Here is a 21,857-nt window from a genome sequence, read left to right on the forward strand (position 1 = left end):
ACTTGAAATTATTAATAATTTAAATTATTTTTGTAGGAGAAGATTTTAAATGATTTAGATGGGGGGTATACATGCACAAGAACTAACTTGGTTTATATACATTATAAGCATGACTTTTTTATTTATGGATTATATAAATGTGTGCATCTATTGTTTGCTTTTGAGGGTATACATGTAGAATTTAGTATTTAATTTGTGGGGGTATATAAATATTGGCCTTAAGATGAGTTATTTTTTTAATTTATGGAGTATATACATGTGTGTGTGTGTATATATCATTTTGTTTGTGGAGTATATAAATGTGTAAATGTGAGCATGGATTGTCCCCAAAATACATAACTAGTTGTATAAACAAAAATATGCATTTATATATAATCATGTTGAACCATTGTGATAATTATAGATTGAATATATTAAAAACATCTAACCCCCCCTTTCTCTAACTTAAAAAAAATGTATTAAAAAATAATCAATTCTTAGTAAAATATATATATATATATATATATAAATTAATATTTAAATAATATGTTACTCACCAATATAATTCAATAGAAAGCATCATGTAAGAGATGAGTGTAAGTAACCAATAAGAAGAGAGAAAAAGAAAAGCTTATTTATGCTGAAAGAAGGTTTTCTTCCAAAAGAAAGAATTATGAAGATCAGAAAAAAAAAAAAAAAAAAAAAGGCGTATTATGTATTACAAGAGTATACCATGCCAAACAATGATAATGTAAGAAACAAACAGATTTTGCTACTACTAATTTTGAGGGTAAGGATAATAAACAGATACGAATTCGATTTGTTCATTTTTTTTTTTTTCTCTACATATGGCGGGGAAGGATGCAGACGATTTTTGCACACGATGCACAAAAAGAAAAAGAACATGGTATCTATGGAGCTATAATTCAAGGCAAAAGTATGACAAAACTGTCCACCTGAAATCCAGAAAAAAAGGATTTATGTCCGGCCTCTCAGACATTCTCAGAGGCATCTTTTTGTGACTCATCTGAGCTCTGTGTGGCCGCCAATCTTTCCTCCAGCGCTCTAGCCCCTCTTTCTCTGCAAGGAGGATAATAAATCAGAAGCTATATAAATTCCTTCTTGTTTCCTGCACAAACACCGCGTAATTATGTTTTCAATTGATTGTAACCCCATTTTCCCTTTTATATATCACCCCGAAGCAAATCTTTTACCGTTTGCTCAAACCACTCTTGTCTGAAAACTTCCACATATTCCAATTGAACAAGGACATGTTGAAGATTCCATTTGAAAATGATGAAAACATGCCTAAAATTCCAACCAACACTTGATTTATTTCTACTTTTACTAAATTATATTTACTTTTACTAAATTAAAGTACTACATTTGTTTTTATTAAATTATTGAACTCCAGACACATTGCTAACGTCCAAGTCATTTATTTCTGTTTCTATTTTAACTGCTCCACCCTTCACAAACATGTTGCAGGTGCTCCTTGGAGGTTTTAGTTATGCTTGTTGACCATCAATAAACTAATGGCATTAAACAACTAAAGTTAGTTTCAGTCATTATGTATTGAACAGAAGTAAAAATCTCAGTAACAGCCGGATGATAGTAAAAAAGTCAGCAAATCCCATAGCTACTTGTACTAAAAAACAAGTGAGTGTAATTCCTTATAGACAATAAAATATGTTGACATGAGGAGGGACATTAATTCATTAAAAGGGATGTTGACAAAGTAGAAAGAATGTTACCTCCTCCTAGAAGCCTCAATAGGGTCAGAACCAGGCAATGGAGCACCTCCCAAAGTATAACCCTGGGCTTCTTTTGAAGCTTCAGATCTTCCACAAAGCAACCGATGAAATATTGATGCAATGGGATCAATAACAGGTCTGCATCCAAACAAGGAGAAACACTTGGAAGTGAGAGAGATGGAAGAAAAAAATAAACTCACCATATGAGCCAAATAATACAAAGATGGGGAAACTTAAGAGGAGGAACTTCGTTACCGAAGAAACTCAGGAAAGAACGATGAGAATGCAAAATCATCACTTGGATCACCCCTAAGTTTTGTTTCTGGATTCCTTTGTAGATATCTGAGGAAAATCCAGCCCATATATGTACCGAATATTAAGGTTGGAAGATATGTTGCTGACTCTGCTGTAAAGAAGCTTACAACAATGGAGACAGCAAGCATAATAGAAGGCAGCCACTGTAAAATACAACACATCAACACAGATGATGAGAAGGCACATCTTGAATTCACATAATTTCCTATTAACCTAATCATGGGTAGATTAAGATTGCTTTTGAAAGTGTGCATACCTTCGCTTTTAGTCTCAATATAGACAGCTCTTGGTCAGGTATTATTTGCTTGATACCGACTAAGAGCCCAGCGAGGACGCCATGGAAGCCTGAAAGAGGCATATAACTAGCAGAGGAAAAAGAAAAGAGTTGATAAAAGGAAAACAAAGACAAAATAGCAAAAAATAAAACAACCTTAATCTACCAAGCTAGATTCCTAATAACGAAATAGCATACATTGATAAATAAAAATTTAGGGTGCATGAACTTATGGTTGCTGAATGATGGTTGCAAATAATGATGTAGGTAAGTAATAACAAGGGAAAAAGAAAGGGATGCAGAGACAGAAGCAGAAGTAAATCAAAACTAAAAACTCCTTGGAAGTGTAGAAATATCATCCAGGACTCACAGGTAATTTTCCTGCCTTGTTATATAGTACAAGGCAATAGCAGTGACAAAAACACATAAGGAAGTAAGAAAGTTGACAACAAAGACGAATTTCAGGAACTCCTTAGAACCCCAAATAGGTTCAAGCAACTTTCCCATGAAAAGGAGACCGACAGTGCTGGCAACTACCTATAAATCCACGTTGATCACTTATCAGTCCAATTGTATAAACCAGATCATATGGTTAAATATCATAAACTTGATTAACAGCAAAAGAAGTGCATACCCCATAGACTGACTGTTCAATGTAACCAGCGGTAATAAGATTCCAAGCAAAAGGAATTGTCCTACAAAATGAACATCACATCAAAATAAATAACATTCCATGCCAGCGAGTAAAAATTGCAAGCAAAAAGGACTTTTGTATGTAATCTTTCCCTCTTGTGAAAGGAGTAAATGACCACAGTTAAAATTAAGTCCAAACAAATAACTAATCACATATAACCATCAGCTCAAGCTTTACTTCACATGATCAGAGAGTGCACCAAGAAACTCCCACACGTTTACAAAAATTCATTAACTCATTGTCCATTACCACAAAGCAGAGATTTCTTTTTTCCAAATAAAAAGTATAAAAAAAATATTAAGTGTGTATTAACACATTGGCACCAAGGGGCCCATGTACAAAAATATTTACAGGTCAGTCCATATATCAATAGAATTTCCAAAATACTGCACCCTATTAATATCACGACCTAAGCTCAAAAATCCCACATAGTGTAGTCATCTATCCCTAACCTTAGTTATCTCTTCTACAATCCCCTCAAAAACACTCCGAAAGTAAGAAAATAGCTTCTAGAGTTCACACATTCAAAGAAGTCATTGCATTGACCATGTTTGAGTCTCGACCGATAAAGCCCAAAAAGATAACTTAACAGAAACTTAATGATAGAGCATAGCTTTTTCACCATAAAGAAAGGGAGAACTTCATATCTTTCTAAAATTGGGAGCTGTTTAAAGGCTTTTTGAGAATTTTTTTGATTAACAGTATAACAACGCCAATACCCATTGAAACATTTTCAGAACCTCACATGCAATAAATTTTAAGAGTTTAAAGGAGGCAGTCTCCATAATTAAGAGTTCGGAATTTACCAGGTGCACTCTATCCTTTCTATTTAAAAAACAAAAAAAAAAAAGGCTGTAGGAAGTTCAAGGAAATAGGTCACCTGCACTAAGACATGACCAACGTCCTTAAGGCAAGAGCAAAGTCATATTTGACAAATCAAAGCACTCATGAAATCTAATTAGAGACCAGACAACAAAAGCTTAACTGAAGTTTAAGATACCGTGCTCCTAAATAATCATCCTCTCCTACATCTTTAATACAGAGTATTAACATAAAACTAACTCACTGCTGAATATGCAGAAGGGAAGATTTGGTTTGATGGGTGCTACTTATACAAAAGAACAAGTGGGTCGTTCAAACCACAATTTGTTATGGTGCTCTTTTGCTTTTCGACTTTGGTGCATAGCATTTGATTTTCTAGGTTTGAGTTGGGTGGTGGCTGATTAGAGAAGGAAAAATTCTTTATTCCTCTAGCTACCTCGTGGATTTTTATTATTATTATTTAAATAAAAGTATAAATACCTCGTGGATTATTTGGAAAGAAAGAAAGAGAATAATCTCTTTGGTTAGAGTTTTCCTTTTGATAAGGCTAGGAACATGTGGTTCCAGATCCTGTATTTTTGTTATAAGGGTCATCCTATTAATTCTGATGAGGATCTTGGGAACCTTATTGATTTTCTAACTGGGATGTAAATCTCTTTTTATCTCCCCTTTGTGCCTTATTCATATGTTTTTCTCTTTTCTCATCAAAGAAAGAAAAAGTTACAAACAAATTGCTGCAGTCCCAGGAACGGAAAGTGAAGAATAGTATTTTTTAGGTTACCTTTGTCAGATATGATATGCTAAAAGAAAATAATTAGTGAACTCCTAAGTCCTCCTGACAATCCCATTTATCCAATAATGTGACTAGGAAACAAATTAAAAGCTTCAAAATTAGTTTCCATCAGGTAGCCACTTGCCAAAACCTTTTCTATTTTTATGAGATTCCATGATTTTATTCCAAAATCCATAATAGGCACTACATGATGACATTCAAATGGAGACCCACACCACTTTGGATTCAGGTATCCGGACACAATCATTTTCAATGGAATGGAATTTATAACCATCAAGATAAGAAGAGAACGGTTAACTTCTGAGTTATCACATCACAATATACAGATGAACTAAGTGTCCTTACACCTAAACATCAAGCAAAATGCACATGAAACACAATTAAATAGTATAAGAACCATGTTATTCCCAAAAAAAAAAGTATCAGTAACCATGAAGTTCTAATAACAAGCATCTTTGACTACCCTTATTCATGCACAAGCAGATCCTGCAACTATAACTACAACCCATTCGTTTCCTGAGTTCCAAAATCCACACTTAGATACACATGGTTATGCCTAACAAGAATATACCAAAAGCAACAACAACACTACTAATTCATTACCAATTAATGCATTAAAAACCATGAAACATAAATCCACAGATCAATAACTGAAAACCGAAAAGGGAAAAAGGAGAGAGAGAGAGAGAAATGTACCTAGCAGGAATAAGCGCAAGGTATGTAACAGCAACAGGAAGAACTTGAACCGCAATGTGACCCGCTACAAGAACCACAGCCAATCCTTTGCATAGCTTAGTAAACCCAGTGAACATGCTTGTTCCCTGCCGTTTTAAAAGACAACAGCAAAACACTTTTAACCCACAGCAGCAGGAAAAAAAAAAAAAAAAAAAGAACGCGGATTCTCCTTCTTTTCCCCCCTTTTCAATTCAATCCAAACAATAATTAAGTAATTTGAAGATCTGAAATTAAATAATGTCAGATATGTAAGAGGGATAGAGAGAGAGACACTTACCGGAGAACTCATGATGAAAGAAGAGGAACAGAGGGGCAGAGTCAATGGTGACGATTGAAATTCAACGCCGGTGATTAGAAAAAAAAAAAAGGAAAAAGGAAAAGAACTGAAATGAAATTCAATGAATTGGACTTCTGGGTTTTGTTGGGTTTGGAGGAAATCTGGATCCAGCACCGGGAGTGAGGAGCAAGGCAAGGTTTATGGTAAACGGGGTGATCAAGTGCAACACGAGCTATTATAATGAGTCTCTGATTATCCGATAATATTTCTTTTGCTATAAATTATTTCAGTATTTAAAATTTAATATGCCACATATTAAAATTATTAAATTTAATATTTACTAATTTGTAGAATGGGAATTCTTTTGATTAATTATTATATTTCATTTTTGCATTGAAATAAAATTTGTAGAATTTAATATATACTATTTTTAAGTTTCACTTTTTACAAAAAAAATTTAGAAATAATTTTTTATGTATATTTAAATAAATCTTAATCCAAATTTAATATTTATACAATAAATAAATAAATAGATGTCTTATTTTTTGGAAAATTAAAGAACAACATATAAATATTTAAAAATTGAAGAATAAACTCAAGATTAATTATTATTTTAAATTAATTAATAAATTTACATTATACTAAATGAGAAAAAAAAAACCCAATTATTTGGAATGATATATGAGAAAGCAATATATATTTATTATTTATAATTATTATAGCATGCGGTTTTCTTTATATAAATTAAAAATTGAAAAAGACACATCATTATATAAATTTAAAACACAACTAATTAAATAATAAATTTTGTTATTATATAACTCCATTGTTGATTATTATATCTGAATAATTAATGAATTTATTAATATTTATTATGAAAAGACACAAGTCCTTATAAAAATATATGTGCAAAATTAGTGTTATATATGTGTGTGTGTATATATATACATATATATATATATCATTTTATGATTATTTTTTTTTAGCATGCCGTCATAGATAGTTTATGTAGTACGGACATAGATAGTATGAGATGTAATACATTACCTTCGTTGCACCATGCATTGATTTTTCTCCATTCACTCTCTTTGGCTGTCCTTTTCTCTCACCCTCTTCCCATGTTGAGCAGATTTTGTAGAGGAAAATTCAATAGGAAAAATCGACAATGCATAGGTATAATTTTATAATATTTCACAGTAATTTAATTATTATTTTATAATATTTTACAGTAATTTAGTTAGTTTATATAATAACCGATTAACAATGTAGAATAATGACAATACTTTGACCGCACAACACTTTTAATTCTTTCAATGATTTATATGAAATAAATGAATTATATGAAAAAAAAAATGTATAATTCATTTCAATGTTTAAAATAGATAAATATATTGATTTCAAACAGTCTTAATATTAAATATGCAGAAAATAAAAAACATAACCGAATGAGGGTGACTTGTAGCAACTATTAAATTTATTTATTTTTGACAAAATTATTATTGAATTTATCAAATACACATCCTGGAAGTTATATCTAAATATAAAGTAAATATAATACCTATTGCTCCGTAATTCTGTTAACCACACAAATCATCCAGGTCTTCAAAGAAACAGCAGAGTTTCAAATGGAAGAAGAATAAATTATTTTACATTTTCTTTTTCTACAAAGAAATATTTGATTATTAACATATGGTGTAACGACATAAATTCCTTGACTAGTTACATTCAGGATTAGTAATAAAGTATACTCTACCTGTGTTAACCTGAAAATCAATGTTCAGTTTCAACATATCAGCTTGAAAATTCAAGAAAAGACCATGTGTAGATATCTTACCGGCTGCAGAGCATGAATAGTGCTGGTTGTATATGACAAAGCATGGACTTCCGCAATCTTAGGCAACAGTATACTCGGTGAGGAAGCTCATATTCAGTGCCAGTATTACCTATCCCTTGCACTTGTGCCTTTCGAAACTAGAAAGCCGAATAACAGATTGCTAGTGCAGATACCAAATGCCCAAAAAACCTATAATCCAACTCAGGTAAGACATATCTGTTTGTATGTTAGTTGTAATTCCTATAATTAGTTTCCTGGAAAATGCTTGCATTCAGATCGAATAAGACGCACAATCCACGGTCAGATTAAGAATTTCATGCACTGATTGCATATCGCTTCGAAGTAAAAGGCATAGAACCCAGGTAAGTCTCAGATAAAGACACCAAAAGCCGATGAAAAGCCAAAGCTGAAGCTGTGATGAACATCACAAAGGAAGTCCAGCAAAACTTCAGCATCAACATTGGATCTCTCCTGGCTGAGTCTATCACCTTGGAAAAGATCACCTTGAGCCGTCTATCCTTCAAGAAGGATTGATAATCATAAAATGGGGTGGTTAATCCATAAGATGAACCTAGCTGTTGATTTCCTGGCCCACCTGACAGTCTTACGTTGGAACTGTACTGAGTTGGTGTAATGCCCTGTCCTAAAGCACTAAACAGCCACTGGTACAATATATTTGCAATGACTCCAGAAAGTTGCTGGCGAAAGAAATGTGCTTCTCTGGATACCATCGCTCGGATCAATGAACTTCCGTCCTACTCACCAAAATGCTAAATGAATACCCATAAAATCCAAATATTAATGAAAATAGGGCTTTTATTGCCACAGTGAATAGAATTATGGTTTGCTTGTGTGTCCATAAACAATGCCTTCTACATGACAATAAATTACAGCCAAACTTCATTACTCAATCTTGTAAAAAGGACTTCACTACTGAAAGAAAAACCTACAAGAACAATGACTGGAATGCTCACCCAAAACCCAGGCTAAGAGATACAATATAACAAGTAGCGCCAAAAAATATAATTCACATGCATATTAATATCAGGTTAAATGAAAATGAACTTTCAAGCAAGCATACATTTCTTTAGCTGATAACAATATATATGAGAAGTCAGGTGCCAACAGACATCCAACCACACTGCAGATTGCAGAGGTGATATCCCACCACTATACTTAAACTTGTTCACATAAATGTTACTGTAATCATCAAGAATCAAACATGAAAGATCAAAAAGCTTACCATAGCATAATCATTAACTTCAAAACATAAAACCGCACAGAGAAAAGCACTAACCGCAGTCATTAAGAGTCTTCTGAGAACAACACCTTCCTTAGACGGTAAAAGCTTCAAGACCAAATTTGCAACGTTAATAGCACCACCATTCGCCTTGTTCAGTAAGTAACCATCAGAGGTTGCACTGTTTACTGTTGTCAGTCGCTGCAAGCCCTTCCTGGAGAAGCAACTAGATTAAGGACCAAATATAGATACACATACTAGATAATTAGATATCAGAAATAAAACAAATAAAAAACAATCATAGTAATAGAATAACTGATCTAGGAGAATTGCATTGAAGAAGGAAAAGGATGTCTTTCCCTTCAAGTGCTCATAGCATGAAATATAAAACATTCAATTATCTGGAAACTTCAGCATTTTGCCACTCGCAGATATCCAATAGATTACTCCTTTCCCATCATCAAAACAAACTGATCTTTTCCTTGTTAAATAGGTCAGTAATAATAGTATATACAATTTTTTTTTCCAGCATGCATGCCTTTTCTTTCTTTGGTTGAGGCAAAATGAGAAACTAGCTCCCAAGTTCGTTTAGTTCAGAGCAGGGTAGTTTTGTTTTCTTTCTTCAATAGAAAAGAAGTTCAATTCAAGGAACCAAGGAGATGCACCCATGTAAAACAATATTTATAAAATAGTTTAAATCATAATAGTCAATGATTAGCAGAGAAAAGTTTTTCAGCGATGCCAGAGTTTCAAGTTTCTTGTAAACGAAAAAGTTAAAAACCAAATACATCATATTTTTTAATAATACTTAAAGGATTTGTAATTAGGTCTTTTGTTTGTTTTAATAGAGTATCTATCGGGAAATGGATTTGGACATTTATATTCTCGCTGTTTATGTTTGATGAATGTAGCCTAGACTATATGGTTAAAAAATCACACATCAATCTCCTCAGAAAAACAAACCAAATGTTCAATGGGAAGAAATTGTCCAACACACCAGAAACATCAACAACTCAAGAAATAGAGTGACTTCTGTTTGAAGATTTACTAATCAAATTAGTTTTAGCATTAAAACTTAGGGTGTAAGAAATGAGTCAACGCACCTAGTTGCACCTATTCTCAGGAATAGGGCGACTTTCTGCCATTGGAATTCTTTTCTTTTGTTCAAAACTACCTAAACAGGAACCAACAGAATGAGTAAGAACAAAATAAATATAAAACCAACTCGACAGTTTTCATATTTATCTGTAATTACCGAACAGAAAACTAGTTTCAGAACTCTAATATGTTTTATTTCAAAAAAAAAAAGTTTCAGGACTATAATAATTATGACTACTACAGTAAGATTCTGCAGAGATAATTGTAAGGATGCATGTTGATCAGTATTCAAAAAAATATTTGCTACAGCTTCATCCTCTGAGAAAATAAGTACCGAATACTTGCAGCTATCAGGAAGAGACTGCTGGAGTGAACTACCTAGATCTAGATAAATGTAGCAAGCTCCATAAAATGGTGTTTTAACCACCTCTTTGGCCATAACCACAACTATTGAAAGTTCGAACACAGTAAGATTTAAACATACTACAATATCATGAAAAGGACAAGATTGGTAGCCTGTAAAACAAAAGTAGAGTTCTTAAAGCATTTGATACCGAATATAAAATTTTTCTTGTTGCAGCTGAATTTTCAGTTAGAAGTTTCTCAACAACATAAGGGTATGCAGCATCAAATGTCTTAAAATTTTTATCTGCCGCTACAGCCAAACCTGGGAGAACATCAATGAGAAGTAATCAATTAAAAGTAGGAAACTACAGAGCAAAAGAAGAATCACAGTCAAACCAAGAAACAGCACAGAAAAAAGCACATCCCTGTTTCTTCCAACTACAAAATCAAGTGAGTAAAAACATTTGTCAGAAAAGACAAAGGAGGAGAAAAATAACCAAAGCTGTTGTTACTTCTATATGATCTATATGAATCTCTCCAATGGAAAGGAAAGTTTAGATCGAAACCTGATCACTGATTTAAAAAAAAAAAAAAAAAAACAGAATCTAACATCACTTTCTACTGCTCTGACAATTTTTTTCTTCTCTCCAGCTTATTATTATACAGTTTTAGTACACCACGTTTTCCTTTCAGATCTTGAATGGGGAAAGTTTCTGATCTACACTTCATTTCTCATAATATAGTGGGATCAATAATACATCCATATCAAGGTCTGAAACTTGGTATCGTCCACTTAAAGATCTAAATTAAACATTGAATTAATGACAGTCTCCTTTGTACTCGAGCACTCCTGTCATCATTTAATTGGAATATTATGATGAACTTGCCAAAGGTACAATTGAATTTGTCCAAAGACACTGTCTTGTACCATTTGTGTTTTTCAAATCACTCAACTTCATGGAGCATGTGCATCAAAAGTAATATTCCTTTTGTTTCAATGTCATGTGCATCACAAGATATTGGAACTCTTAAAAACTGAGAAAATAAGAGGTCCACATGTGATAACATACCTTCAAAAGAAGCAAGAGAACGTAGTAAAAGTGTATAGTACGGTGGCATACGGAAATGATACTTCAAAGCTACAGACCATATTTTTGCCAGAACCTTCAAATCATGTTACAAGAATCAGCCACTTGAAGTTACAAAGGCTATAAAAATTTTGCATGACCATAATGCCGATGCAAAGTGCAAGAAACATATAGATTACTAATATCCCATAAGAAACCAATTTAAGTACTTAAAACCAAAGAATTGTTTTTCTTAAAATATGAAAATCCATAACAATTATGTCCCTAAAGATAAAACCAATTAGGCAAAATGAGCGAATACATAATACAAGGTATTTTAGAATTTCACGGTACTACAACTGGATTTACTGACCTATAGGAAAAAATTAAAAGTTAAAAAAGTGTGAAGAAAGACAGAACCAAGTAGGTAATAATCACCTCTAGTATCTCCCAACTCCCCGAAACTCTTAGAACCATATATGTAAAAATAATATTTGAACAATATGATTTATTCAATTCAACAATCAAATCTTTTGTTTGAAAATTTTCTGTGGCTTAAGATGCAACACTATCCTCAATGTTATATGGTAGGGGATTTTAGTTACTTTCAGATTTGGTTCTCACCCTGCTGAACTTGACATCAGGAATTCCATCTTTAAATTCTACCTCTCCCAAGGCAACCTCCAGATCCTGAATCATTTTCAAAGCTCCAAACAGGTACAAATATCAAAAGGAGCCTCAGAGTGTTCAAATGTGAAATAAAACAACAAACTTGAAATCCAATATATAACTATTAGCATAAGCATGCCTGTCTATCTTCCTAAAAGTAATGGTAAAGAGGGTCAGCTATACAAGAAGCTAACAGAATTTCACTAAATACTTGTGTACCATGGTAACAAGGCGAGTATTTGTTCCTGGCCTTACAACATCCATTTCGGTCAGAGAATGAACAAGAGATGCCCAATCACCATTTACAATGTGCACAATTGATGCTAGCATAGCATGCTGATGCTTCTTTTCCATTCGACAAAGCAAACCAAAGTCTAGAAACCTGGCAGAGAGATCATTATAACTTGCACCAATTTTAGAGAACAAATTAACTGGTCCCTATGCAGGAAAGCATTCAAAATATACCCTATCTGTCCTGATGATGTATACCGCAAGTTCCCAGGATGTGGATCAGCATGTAATATGCCTGTTTCAAGAAGTTGAATGAGTGTTGCCTCCACTCCCTTGTTAACCTAGATAGTTCATGCACAGGGTTCAGCTGATTACTTGTACATAGAACTTGACTACATCAAAAGAAAGGAGCAATAACACATTAGAGATACTAATCTGGTATATATTTTAGCTGGAACTACCAGTAAACTGATAGAAAATGATGTTCTCAACATTACACTTAGGGGGTGAAAATGATCTGAACTGAATATCAGAGCACTTGTAAACTATTGTTGATCTTGAGCCTGACTAGGGAACTTGATTTTGAGTTTTTGTTAGAGCTTAAGTTTGAACTGAATCACAGATTATGCTCGCGCTTTATCTGACTCAAACTTGACAGTACTGTCCCATAAAGTTATCAATTTCAAACATGTTTGCCCTTACATGAGCCATAAATTGCACTTGAGCTCAAAATAAGAGATATATATACTTATTATTACATACATCAATATTCAAACATATTTTGGAACTTCCAACAAGTTTTTGACTTAATAATATAAATAAGTATGAAAATAGCATCAGGTTCAACTCAAAACTCAGTCAAACCAAGCTTGAACTGAAAATCAACTAAACTGAGTCTGAATTGTTCACAAATAGGTCTAGTTCAGTGTCAGCTCTATTCGTGCAACTGAACATCTTGGGTTATAGTGCATAGAAGTAAAAATTAGCAATTCCGTAATAGTGCTCATGACTTACGAGAGAGTTTCATTTAAGTCATGAAAATAAGTTTTACTTGCCAGTATTAACAAAGAAGAAGAAAATTTGTCACCTACCAAATCAAGAAGGCGTCTTTTGGCATCAATTTTCTGCCTGTCTGAATATGTGGAAAGTTGATTAACAGAGTTACCAGCAGTTATGGCGAGTAAATCAGTGGGGCTCTCACCAACTATCCATTCCATTGTCAGAACCCTCTTTCGACTTAAATTTTCAAATACTTTTGGAACATAAATAAAAGGAAAGCGGGAATGAGCTTCCTGCAGAGAAAGCAAATAAGTTCAATTAGAAGGAACAGGACAATGATGAAACTAAAGAAAAACAACCCTAGAATTTTTGTTTGCCAAACGAAAAGCCTTCTAAAAAATTATTAAACTAGTCTTTGGGCCACATAAAGATCTTTCCTCTTCTCTCTGTGTCTATCTGATGTCTCCTCACTCCTGCTGTCCTGGTTCCTTCATTTTTGTTTTTTCAGATAAAACTCATCAGTCTTCATTGTGCCATAAAATCCTGGAGAAGTATGATTTTTTTTTTTCCAATTTTTTATGTGAATAACCACAAAACTATTGTGGTCTAAAATAATACCTATCAGATTAGTTAAGAGTTAATTTAAGTCCAACAATCTAAATGGAAGTAGGTTACTTCTTTCTTCCTTTTAACCGAGGTAATTTTGTGAGATATACCTGAATTAAAAACATTTCATCTAGGAAAGAAGTTTCTTTCCAAAAGTATAAAAACCATGTTAGAGTGGAAGCTACAACATTATATAGAAAAAATGACACTAGAAACATAAGGGTAAAAATTAAAGCCTCGGAAGAACCAATATCCCATTTCAGCCATGCGGCTGGGTGGGCCCTAGAGGATTTGGATGTCCTGTGTAGGGCAAAGAGAGCTTGAATGTAATACTTAGAAAAAATATAAAAATAGATATCTCAAATCTCAATAACCAAATCAATAACTCAATGTTTACACAATAATCATATATATAGTTACCAAATAACAAAAACGAATTTACCCTATTTACAGGTACAAAATATAATGAGAATAGAAATTCTTAAATCAATCTAGAAAATCTACTATATAGGAAAATAAACTAACTATTTGAATAACTTATAATAAAGAATAGCTAAACAGGATCGTAACTAATAGGAAATAATAAACACATGCCATCACAATAAGCCTACAGGTAATAATTTCTAAATGGATATTACAATTGCATGAACATCTTCATATACAAGTTAGGATCTTCTTATTCTGCATCATTTTACTCATTAAAAATTTGACCTCGAGTTTTGAAATGTCAAAATAAGAAGAATTTGAAAAGTGGAACTTTGTTGTCAAGTGAACATCAGGTGCAAGGTTATTAGTAAGGGGGATAGATCAGACTTGGGAAGACTAGTGGTTGGAGGGTGGTACTCTCAGAGAGCAGTATCCATAGATTTATGACTCATTTTTAGAGGTTGGAGGAGTGGAGAAAGAATGACAGGTTTTTGTGATGAGAAACTTGAATAACTAGGAGATTCGTGAAAATGTGAAGTTGCTAAGCACTCTATCCATTGTGAATTTGGATGGGAGTAATGATATTCCCTTATGGCGTCCTACTACAAGTGCGTCTTTCACAGTTAGGTCCGTCTATAAGCAGTTGTTCAAGCATGATGGAAAATAGCTTTACTTTCCCATTTAGACAGATTTAGAAGACAAGAGCCCCACCTCATCTACCGTTTTTAGCATAGGAGGCTAATAGGCAATGTATTCTGAAAATTAATAAATTAAAGAGCCAGAATAATATTTTGGTGAACACCTGTCATCTTTGCAAGAGGGCTGAAGAGTCAACCATGTTCTGCTCTGATGTCCTGCAGTACAAGCTATAGACTATGGTTTATACTCTACTAGGCATAAGTTGGGTGACTACAAGGTATGTGAAAAATGAAATTAGGGTGTGGAAGGGTATTGGAGGAAGGAGAAAACATGCAGAGCTAATACCACACTATCTTTTGGGTTATGTGGAAAGAGAGGAACAAAAAGACTTCTGATAGGGTAAAGAATGTGGATGCTTTTGACTTACTAAAGATTAGATGGTTCCAAATGTTTGGTCTTTTGTTGTTGAGTCATCATCTTCATTCAATGGAAGATTTAGGAAATTCTATTGACACTTTAAGGTTCTTTCTTTTGACATTTCTTTTTTCAGATAGGTTGAAAACTATTTGGGTATAGGGTTTTGAAACTTTGGTTGTTAGGATTCTTTTATCTCTGATACCAACTAATTTACGACAAATATGGTTGATTTGTACAATTACGAATTTGGGGATAAAAAAGCTAGACATTACCTAGGGTTTCTTAAACATCCTATTTAAGAAATCTTAAGTATCACTTAGGATTTCTTAAATGTCTTATTTAAGAAATCTTAACTATCACACTTAAGGGTTTAATTACATCACACAACCAGAAAACCAAAAAATTCTGAAAATATTATTGAATACTTAAATTCTCCAATAAGTAAAATTACAAACTTTTTATAATATTTTTAAACAATCTTTCCTAAATAAAATTAAAATAAAAAATAATAAACTACTAAAATTAGGAATTCTAATAAGAATGAGAGACTAATTTTAATAATAGTAGAAATATTGAGAAAAGTAGAAATTCTAAATTATTAAAATTTTAGTAATACTCTTAAATAAAAAATAATAGACTCTTAAATAGTATAATTATTTCACATTTATATAATTACAATTTTTAATTTATTTCGAAAATCTAGCGTCAACCCATTCTGGATCATAATGCTACTAGCAATACATTCATTTTCTTTTCTCTAAAGCCAATTAGAGGACTTAATATACATTTCAAATCAAGTAATTTAGTTAAATTCATGAGTAGATATTAATTCACTTGTCCAAATAATCAATCTACCCAAAAAAGTCAGTATAGATTGTCACTTGACTGAAAAAAGTAAAAAGGCACGCCAGAAAACTTTAAAAACTGGTCTAAAAGGTCAACAACTGGTTTGGAAGTTGCTGAACCAAGTAACTTAAACCAGATTGAGTTAAACCAATTTGAATATGTCAATGGAAGGCTTCACAATGTTGAAACCTATACCCACTAGTCCACGAATGGGAGTCATCTGCCGACTTTCGTTAGTCCTCTAACATCAATCTTTTGGTGATGGATTGCACTAGAGGCCCTGGTTCCAAATTTAGTATCAATGTTACTTGTCACATCTACGAAGGAGGAAATCCATTGATTGTTACAGTGTCTGACGATTTCTGGTGGGTGAGATGGACTCGGGTCATGGTAGATGATGAGATTTGGTGCAGGCAAGGATTGGGTCCTTCTAAAGCTGATGGACTTGGCTGGGTGACTGGAGAAAATTTTCACAGCCGAACAGTCCTTTTTGGTGTGTTGTTTCTACAACTTCTGAGGTTTAGGGTTGAGAGGGTATTGTTGTGGTGGCAATACATCATGAAGTTTGGAAAAAGAATATATATGATTTTATGATAAATTGAAATTAGATTTTGGCACCAATAGATGTAGGATGAAGAAAATTTAAACACAATACTTAAACAAATTTTATTAAAAACCAAATTAGTGATTTTGAATCTTGATAACCAAGTTAAGAACTAAATATTTATGTAAATACTTTTGTATAGAGGTGACACCCCCTTTGGTGTACTATTACATGTTTTTATCTAAAAAAACTAAATATTTATATAACAATCATATGAATAGCCTACCAAAGAACTAAATTAGAGTAAATTAGTACAAAAATACAATCAAAATAAGAATTCTTAAGTCAACCAAAAAAATCAATTAATAGAAAAATAAGCTAATTAATTGATAACCTATAACAAAGACTAACTAAATAGGATCTTATAGTTTGAGCTCATACGGGCTAAGAATATCATACAGTTTAGGCTCTTGCGAAAAGGAGCAAATTATCATGCAATTGAAGCCACGCAACATGGAGCTCGACATTGTGCAGTTTAAGTTCTTGCTATAAGGAGCTGATATAACTACATAGAGGACAGCAAGCACCAATACTAATCCGTAAGGAATAATTTTAAACAAGCTAAATATCTAAGTAATACATAAACATTACAATTACATAAATATCTCTTATTATTGAAATATATCCAATTTAAGATCTTCTTGTTACCCTTGTTCCAGACATGTTCCTTCCATATTGTGGCAAAAAGTGTGACCTCCAATGACAGATTTGTTATGAAGTTTTAGCCATAAAGTGCGACCTCTAATGGCAGATTTGTTATAAAGTTTAAGGCGTACTTTCTCCAAAAAAAAGTGAACTTCAAATAAAGAATGAAAGAGTACCAGATATTGGGAAGCATTGGCAGCCTCTAAAATATAATCTAGCTCCCCAACTAAACCTTTTCCAAGCTCGTCAGCATACAATCGAAGGTCACTTTTCCTCTTCGCTATCTTTTGCAGCACCCCAAGCTGAAATTTGATCATTAAATCATTAGATTCATGTTTTTAAATAGAGGGGAATAAGAATAATAGTTTTCAATACAAACCCCAAGCCGGAGAATGTAAATATCTCGCACTACCACATGAAGCAAATTAGGGCGCTGAACTTTCACAGCAACATTAAAACCATCAACCGTACGTCCACGATAAACCTAGAATGCATGCCCCATATACAAGTGAGAAGCAAATTAAAAGATCCTAAAACAAACACAACCACTAAGGAGCTATTAATGCATGATATATGGTATCAGCTTTGTGCACAATATCTGCGTAAAATAACACCTGACCAAATGAGGCTGCTGCTACGGGCTCTTCAGACATGTAGCTAAAAAATGATTTTATGGGAGAACCTAATTCCTCCTCAATAATTTTCATAGCAATAGACCTTGGAAAAGGAGGGATTTGCTCATTCAGCTCAGAGAGTGCCTGCAATGACATGATAATAAGGTATATAGAAAAGGATTCTCTTTAGCATAGTAGTGTGCATGAAACTCTCATTTAGGAGAATAATATGAACATATAGCATCACATCATACATGTATGTACACACAAGAATCTACTAAAGGCATAAAGGTAAATATGCAACTTATCCAACTTAAATTTCTGAAATATGAATACATTTTTTCCTTTTTTTAATGCCCAATAAGGAGGGATTTGCTCATTCAGCTCAGAGAGTGCCTGCAATGACATGATAATAAGGTATATAGAAAAGGATTCTCTTTAGCATAGTAGTGTGCATGAAACTCTCATTTAGGAGAATAATATGAACATATAGCATCACATCATACATGTATGTACACACAAGAATCTACTAAAGGCATAAAGGTAAATATGCAACTTATCCAACTTAAATTTCTGAAATATGAATACATTTTTTCCTTTTTTTAATGCCCAATAAGGAGGGATTTGCTCATTCAGCTCAGAGAGTGCCTGCAATGACATGATAATAAGGTATATAGAAAAGGATTCTCTTTAGCATAGTAGTGTGCATGAAACTCTCATTTAGGAGAATAATATGAACATATAGCATCACATCATACATGTATGTACACACAAGAATCTACTAAAGGCATAAAGGTAAATATGCAACTTATCCAACTTAAATTTCTGAAATATGAATACATTTTTTCCTTTTTTTAATGCCCAATAAGGAGGGCAAACTATACAGAATGTACAATGTTAACAGAACAAAATGAAAAGTTAGAACCATTTGCCATGAAAGGTGAAAATAAATAGAGCTTAAATGAATGACGAACAAAAGGGTGAAATAAATGAGAACCTTGAATCCATACTCTGCCATGACCCACAAGAAAAGCTCTAAGAGTTATGCAAATTAACAACTTGAATTTCATAAAATTCTGAATGTCATGAGCATCTCATGTTAACATAAAGGAAGACAGAAAACTACCTTTTATCTCACCTTGGTAATTTCAGTACCAATGATATCTGGCCTCGTGGAAAGCGACTGACCAACTGCACCATTGAACAGATATCTGTAACTATCATGTTGTGTTATCTTATCACAGCGGGAGAAATTTAAAACTCTCAGCATATAACCTAAAATTAGCACTTGAGGAAGCATGAAAAGGTAGAATCTCAAAGAAAAGAACAAATTTTGATTAGCAAAATTTCAATATGTTCAAATTAAACTTCATGAATAATATCACTAACCTTTGACAAAAGTAGGACCCAAGTTTAGCATTGTTTCTTTCAATACCATCCCAAACTCATATTGTGAAATATTCCTGTTAGTATCCTTATTTGAATCCGATCTTAGAAACTTTTTGATCCCCGACATTCGAATTCTAACCGCAGCAAATGCAAAGGAGGAGAACACCTTCCATTACATAATGTTGCAAAGGCAATTAAGATGATTTCTCTAAAAACCTAAGAAACAGCAGTTCATATAGATAAATGAGATATGCTGATAACAGATATATCTAGAAAACTGCAGTTCAGGCTAGAATGCTTGGTGGAAACAGCAATGCTTCATAAGTTTGGAGTCATGTCTCTGCATGAGATCATTGATTGCAGGTGACTGAGCTTGCATAGTGATCAATCCTACGTATGAAATCACAGCCTAATTAAAGAACAAGAATCCTGTACTAATAAATGAACTTTGTGTTTCAGAAGAGAATTCTCGCAAAGATACGATTGAGCTGCTTCTTAGCTATATCATCCAAATGAATTCCAGAGAGACATTGGTACTAATATCAAGAAATATCAAGCCTCTTAGTGGCTTGGAGGTGAAAGAAACATGGTTAGAAGTTGTCTGTGGCCATCCCAGGGAGATGATGCTAGAACTTCCATCAAAAGAAAGTTAATATACAGTGCCTTTAATAAACATATCCTAGAAGAGAAGAAAATGAGACTACTTACGGTTAGGATGCGTGCATAATATTGCATTATATATGAATTTTTAGCATAGAAATATTATAATTACCTCCAGAAGTCGAAGGCCCACAACATGAGGCCTGCAGCTGAAATAGGCAGCAACGTCTTCTGGATCATAGACTTCAGGAAGTGGCTTCGACCAAATCTTGGACAGATAGTACAAATAGCTAGCATAGGCCTCTAAAGCTTTGAGATCAGCCATAAACAAATCCACACCAGAGAGTTCTGTCAATGGTCGACACATTTTAAAATCAGTTTACAAACAATCCTTTGATCCACCTTGCAAAGTTTGGCACAATCACACAGAATTTCCTATGAGCTTTTCCAAGAGATTAAAGATAACTTTCAGTCTTCTGTATTAACTATGTCATCTACATTCAGAAATTGCTCATGAATACATGATAAATGAACAACACTAATTTTTTAAGTCCCTGGTATTGGAACATGTATCCGCAACTATGGGAACATAGAGTATACCAATAACAGCAATCTCTTTCTCATCCATAGAAATGACTCGCTAATCGCTATAACGGAAGAGACAAAGAGAAAGGAAGGCCAAGCTTATCAACATTCAAATACGGGTAAAGAAAACAAAAAAGAGATCAGAAAGAAACGAACACTGCAATGCCTCCAAAATCTAAATAATTACCAAGAATGTGGTTTCTATGAGTACTCAATAAATAAATATATATTTGTAAGTAATACGTACATACCAAATTTCAACAGCCTACATGTATACAGTATATGTATATTACTTTTTTGAAAAAAAAAATAAACAGCATACGTATATTACGAAAAACATTCACCTGGATAGGAAGGTTGGGGCAACGACTGAGGCTCCATAGGAGAGAGCGGGTCCTCGAGATTACGAAGCCAAATTACGTCGTCTACTGTCTTCGCAACTTGAGGAATATGAAGCGCCTCATTTGCCCACTCGATTCCTTTACTAATTTTCTTCTTCAAGAACTCCATATCTTTACGCACCACGTCACCAAAATGTCCGAAATTACCAATTGCCGGCACTCGTCTCTGTTTCATCTTCTTCGACGCTGTCTTGGCTGCCATGCCCGACCGAAGCCTCACGATAGGCGTCGTCGAAGACGGCGATATCGCCAAAATGGCCATCTCCGAAAGCAAGAGTTAATCTGGACACAGAAATTGCGGCTAATGAGTAATTCGCGATTGGTTGGGGTTATGGAAGAGATGGAAGAAGGTGAGACTGAGAGAGAAACGAATGGCAGAGAGAGCGGGAGGTTGCGTGAGTGGCTCCTTTTCCAGTGTGGAGAGAAAAAAAAAAAGAAAAAACCACAGGGGAAAATCAGGTGTAGCCGACTTAGTGAGACATAGCGTCTTATGGACGCTTCTAGATGTGATACGTGTCATAATCGTGTGGACTTCAGCCGTATGATGGATATGTCGGTGCATTAAAGTTGCCGTTAGTTTCTTTTTACCGTTGCCTGTAAAAAATGACATATTTAATAACAATAAATTTTAATAGAATTTGTATGATAATAATTTTTTTTTGTCAATTTACTAAAATTAATTAAATATAAAGCTTTTAAGAATTATTTATTTATTTTGGTTTATGTTCTTCTTTATGAAATCAATTATAATTATTGTAAATTTATAATAAAAAAAATTATGAATTAATATAATTTTATAAATTTAAAAAGAAAATTATAAATAAAACTTTCAGAATTTAATTGTAGTATAACAAATATTTCGAGAACTAAAATTATTCATTAAGAACCGACCCAATTGAGCCGTCGCAAAACCGAGCCAGACCGAGCCCTCACGTTTCCACCATTTCAGGCCGGCCCGA

The 21,857-nt window shown here is 33.5% G+C and overlaps 2 protein-coding genes across 5 annotated transcripts; both read right to left on the reverse strand.

Annotated features, from left to right (window-relative positions):
* Nucleotides 1-731: 731 nt before the first annotated feature.
* Nucleotides 732-5,840, reverse strand: LOC110814604 (rhomboid protein-like protein). The gene is made up of 8 exons (XM_022042132.2): nucleotides 5,644-5,840; nucleotides 5,328-5,452; nucleotides 2,957-3,017; nucleotides 2,693-2,859; nucleotides 2,305-2,410; nucleotides 1,989-2,191; nucleotides 1,734-1,871; nucleotides 732-1,059 (listed from the first exon to the last, which is right to left on the reverse strand). Exons 1-8 carry the CDS (start codon nucleotides 5,653-5,655, stop codon nucleotides 972-974), a joined length of 900 nt encoding a protein of 299 aa, XP_021897824.1. The 5' UTR covers nucleotides 5,656-5,840; the 3' UTR covers nucleotides 732-971.
* Nucleotides 5,841-7,269: 1,429 nt separating this feature from the next.
* Nucleotides 7,270-21,328, reverse strand: ATATH8 (Protein kinase superfamily protein). 4 transcript variants are annotated; one of them, XR_015816756.1, is made up of 17 exons: nucleotides 20,842-21,326; nucleotides 20,085-20,260; nucleotides 19,313-19,478; nucleotides 19,062-19,114; nucleotides 17,924-18,067; nucleotides 17,689-17,793; nucleotides 17,486-17,611; nucleotides 13,219-13,419; nucleotides 12,362-12,468; nucleotides 12,116-12,278; nucleotides 11,852-11,917; nucleotides 11,231-11,324; nucleotides 10,370-10,482; nucleotides 9,821-9,891; nucleotides 8,775-8,931; nucleotides 7,478-8,232; nucleotides 7,270-7,406 (listed from the first exon to the last, which is right to left on the reverse strand). XR_015816756.1 is itself a non-coding variant. In XM_088212409.1 (16 exons), exons 1-16 carry the CDS (start codon nucleotides 21,158-21,160, stop codon nucleotides 7,792-7,794), a joined length of 2,502 nt encoding a protein of 833 aa, XP_088068535.1. In that variant the 5' UTR covers nucleotides 21,161-21,326; the 3' UTR covers nucleotides 7,270-7,791. The 4 variants fall into 4 exon arrangements, 3 of the variants coding, with proteins under 3 accessions (XP_088068535.1, XP_088068536.1, XP_088068537.1); XM_088212409.1 differs by having other exon boundaries at nucleotides 7,270-8,232; XM_088212410.1 differs by having other exon boundaries at nucleotides 7,270-8,232; nucleotides 19,313-19,446; nucleotides 20,842-20,982.
* Between the last annotated feature and the right edge of the window lie 529 nt (nucleotides 21,329-21,857).

Source organism: Carica papaya, chromosome 2, assembly GCF_054855325.1.
Source record: "Carica papaya isolate Zhongbai chromosome 2, ASM5485532v1, whole genome shotgun sequence".
Classification (NCBI taxonomy): domain Eukaryota; kingdom Viridiplantae; phylum Streptophyta; class Magnoliopsida; order Brassicales; family Caricaceae; genus Carica; species Carica papaya.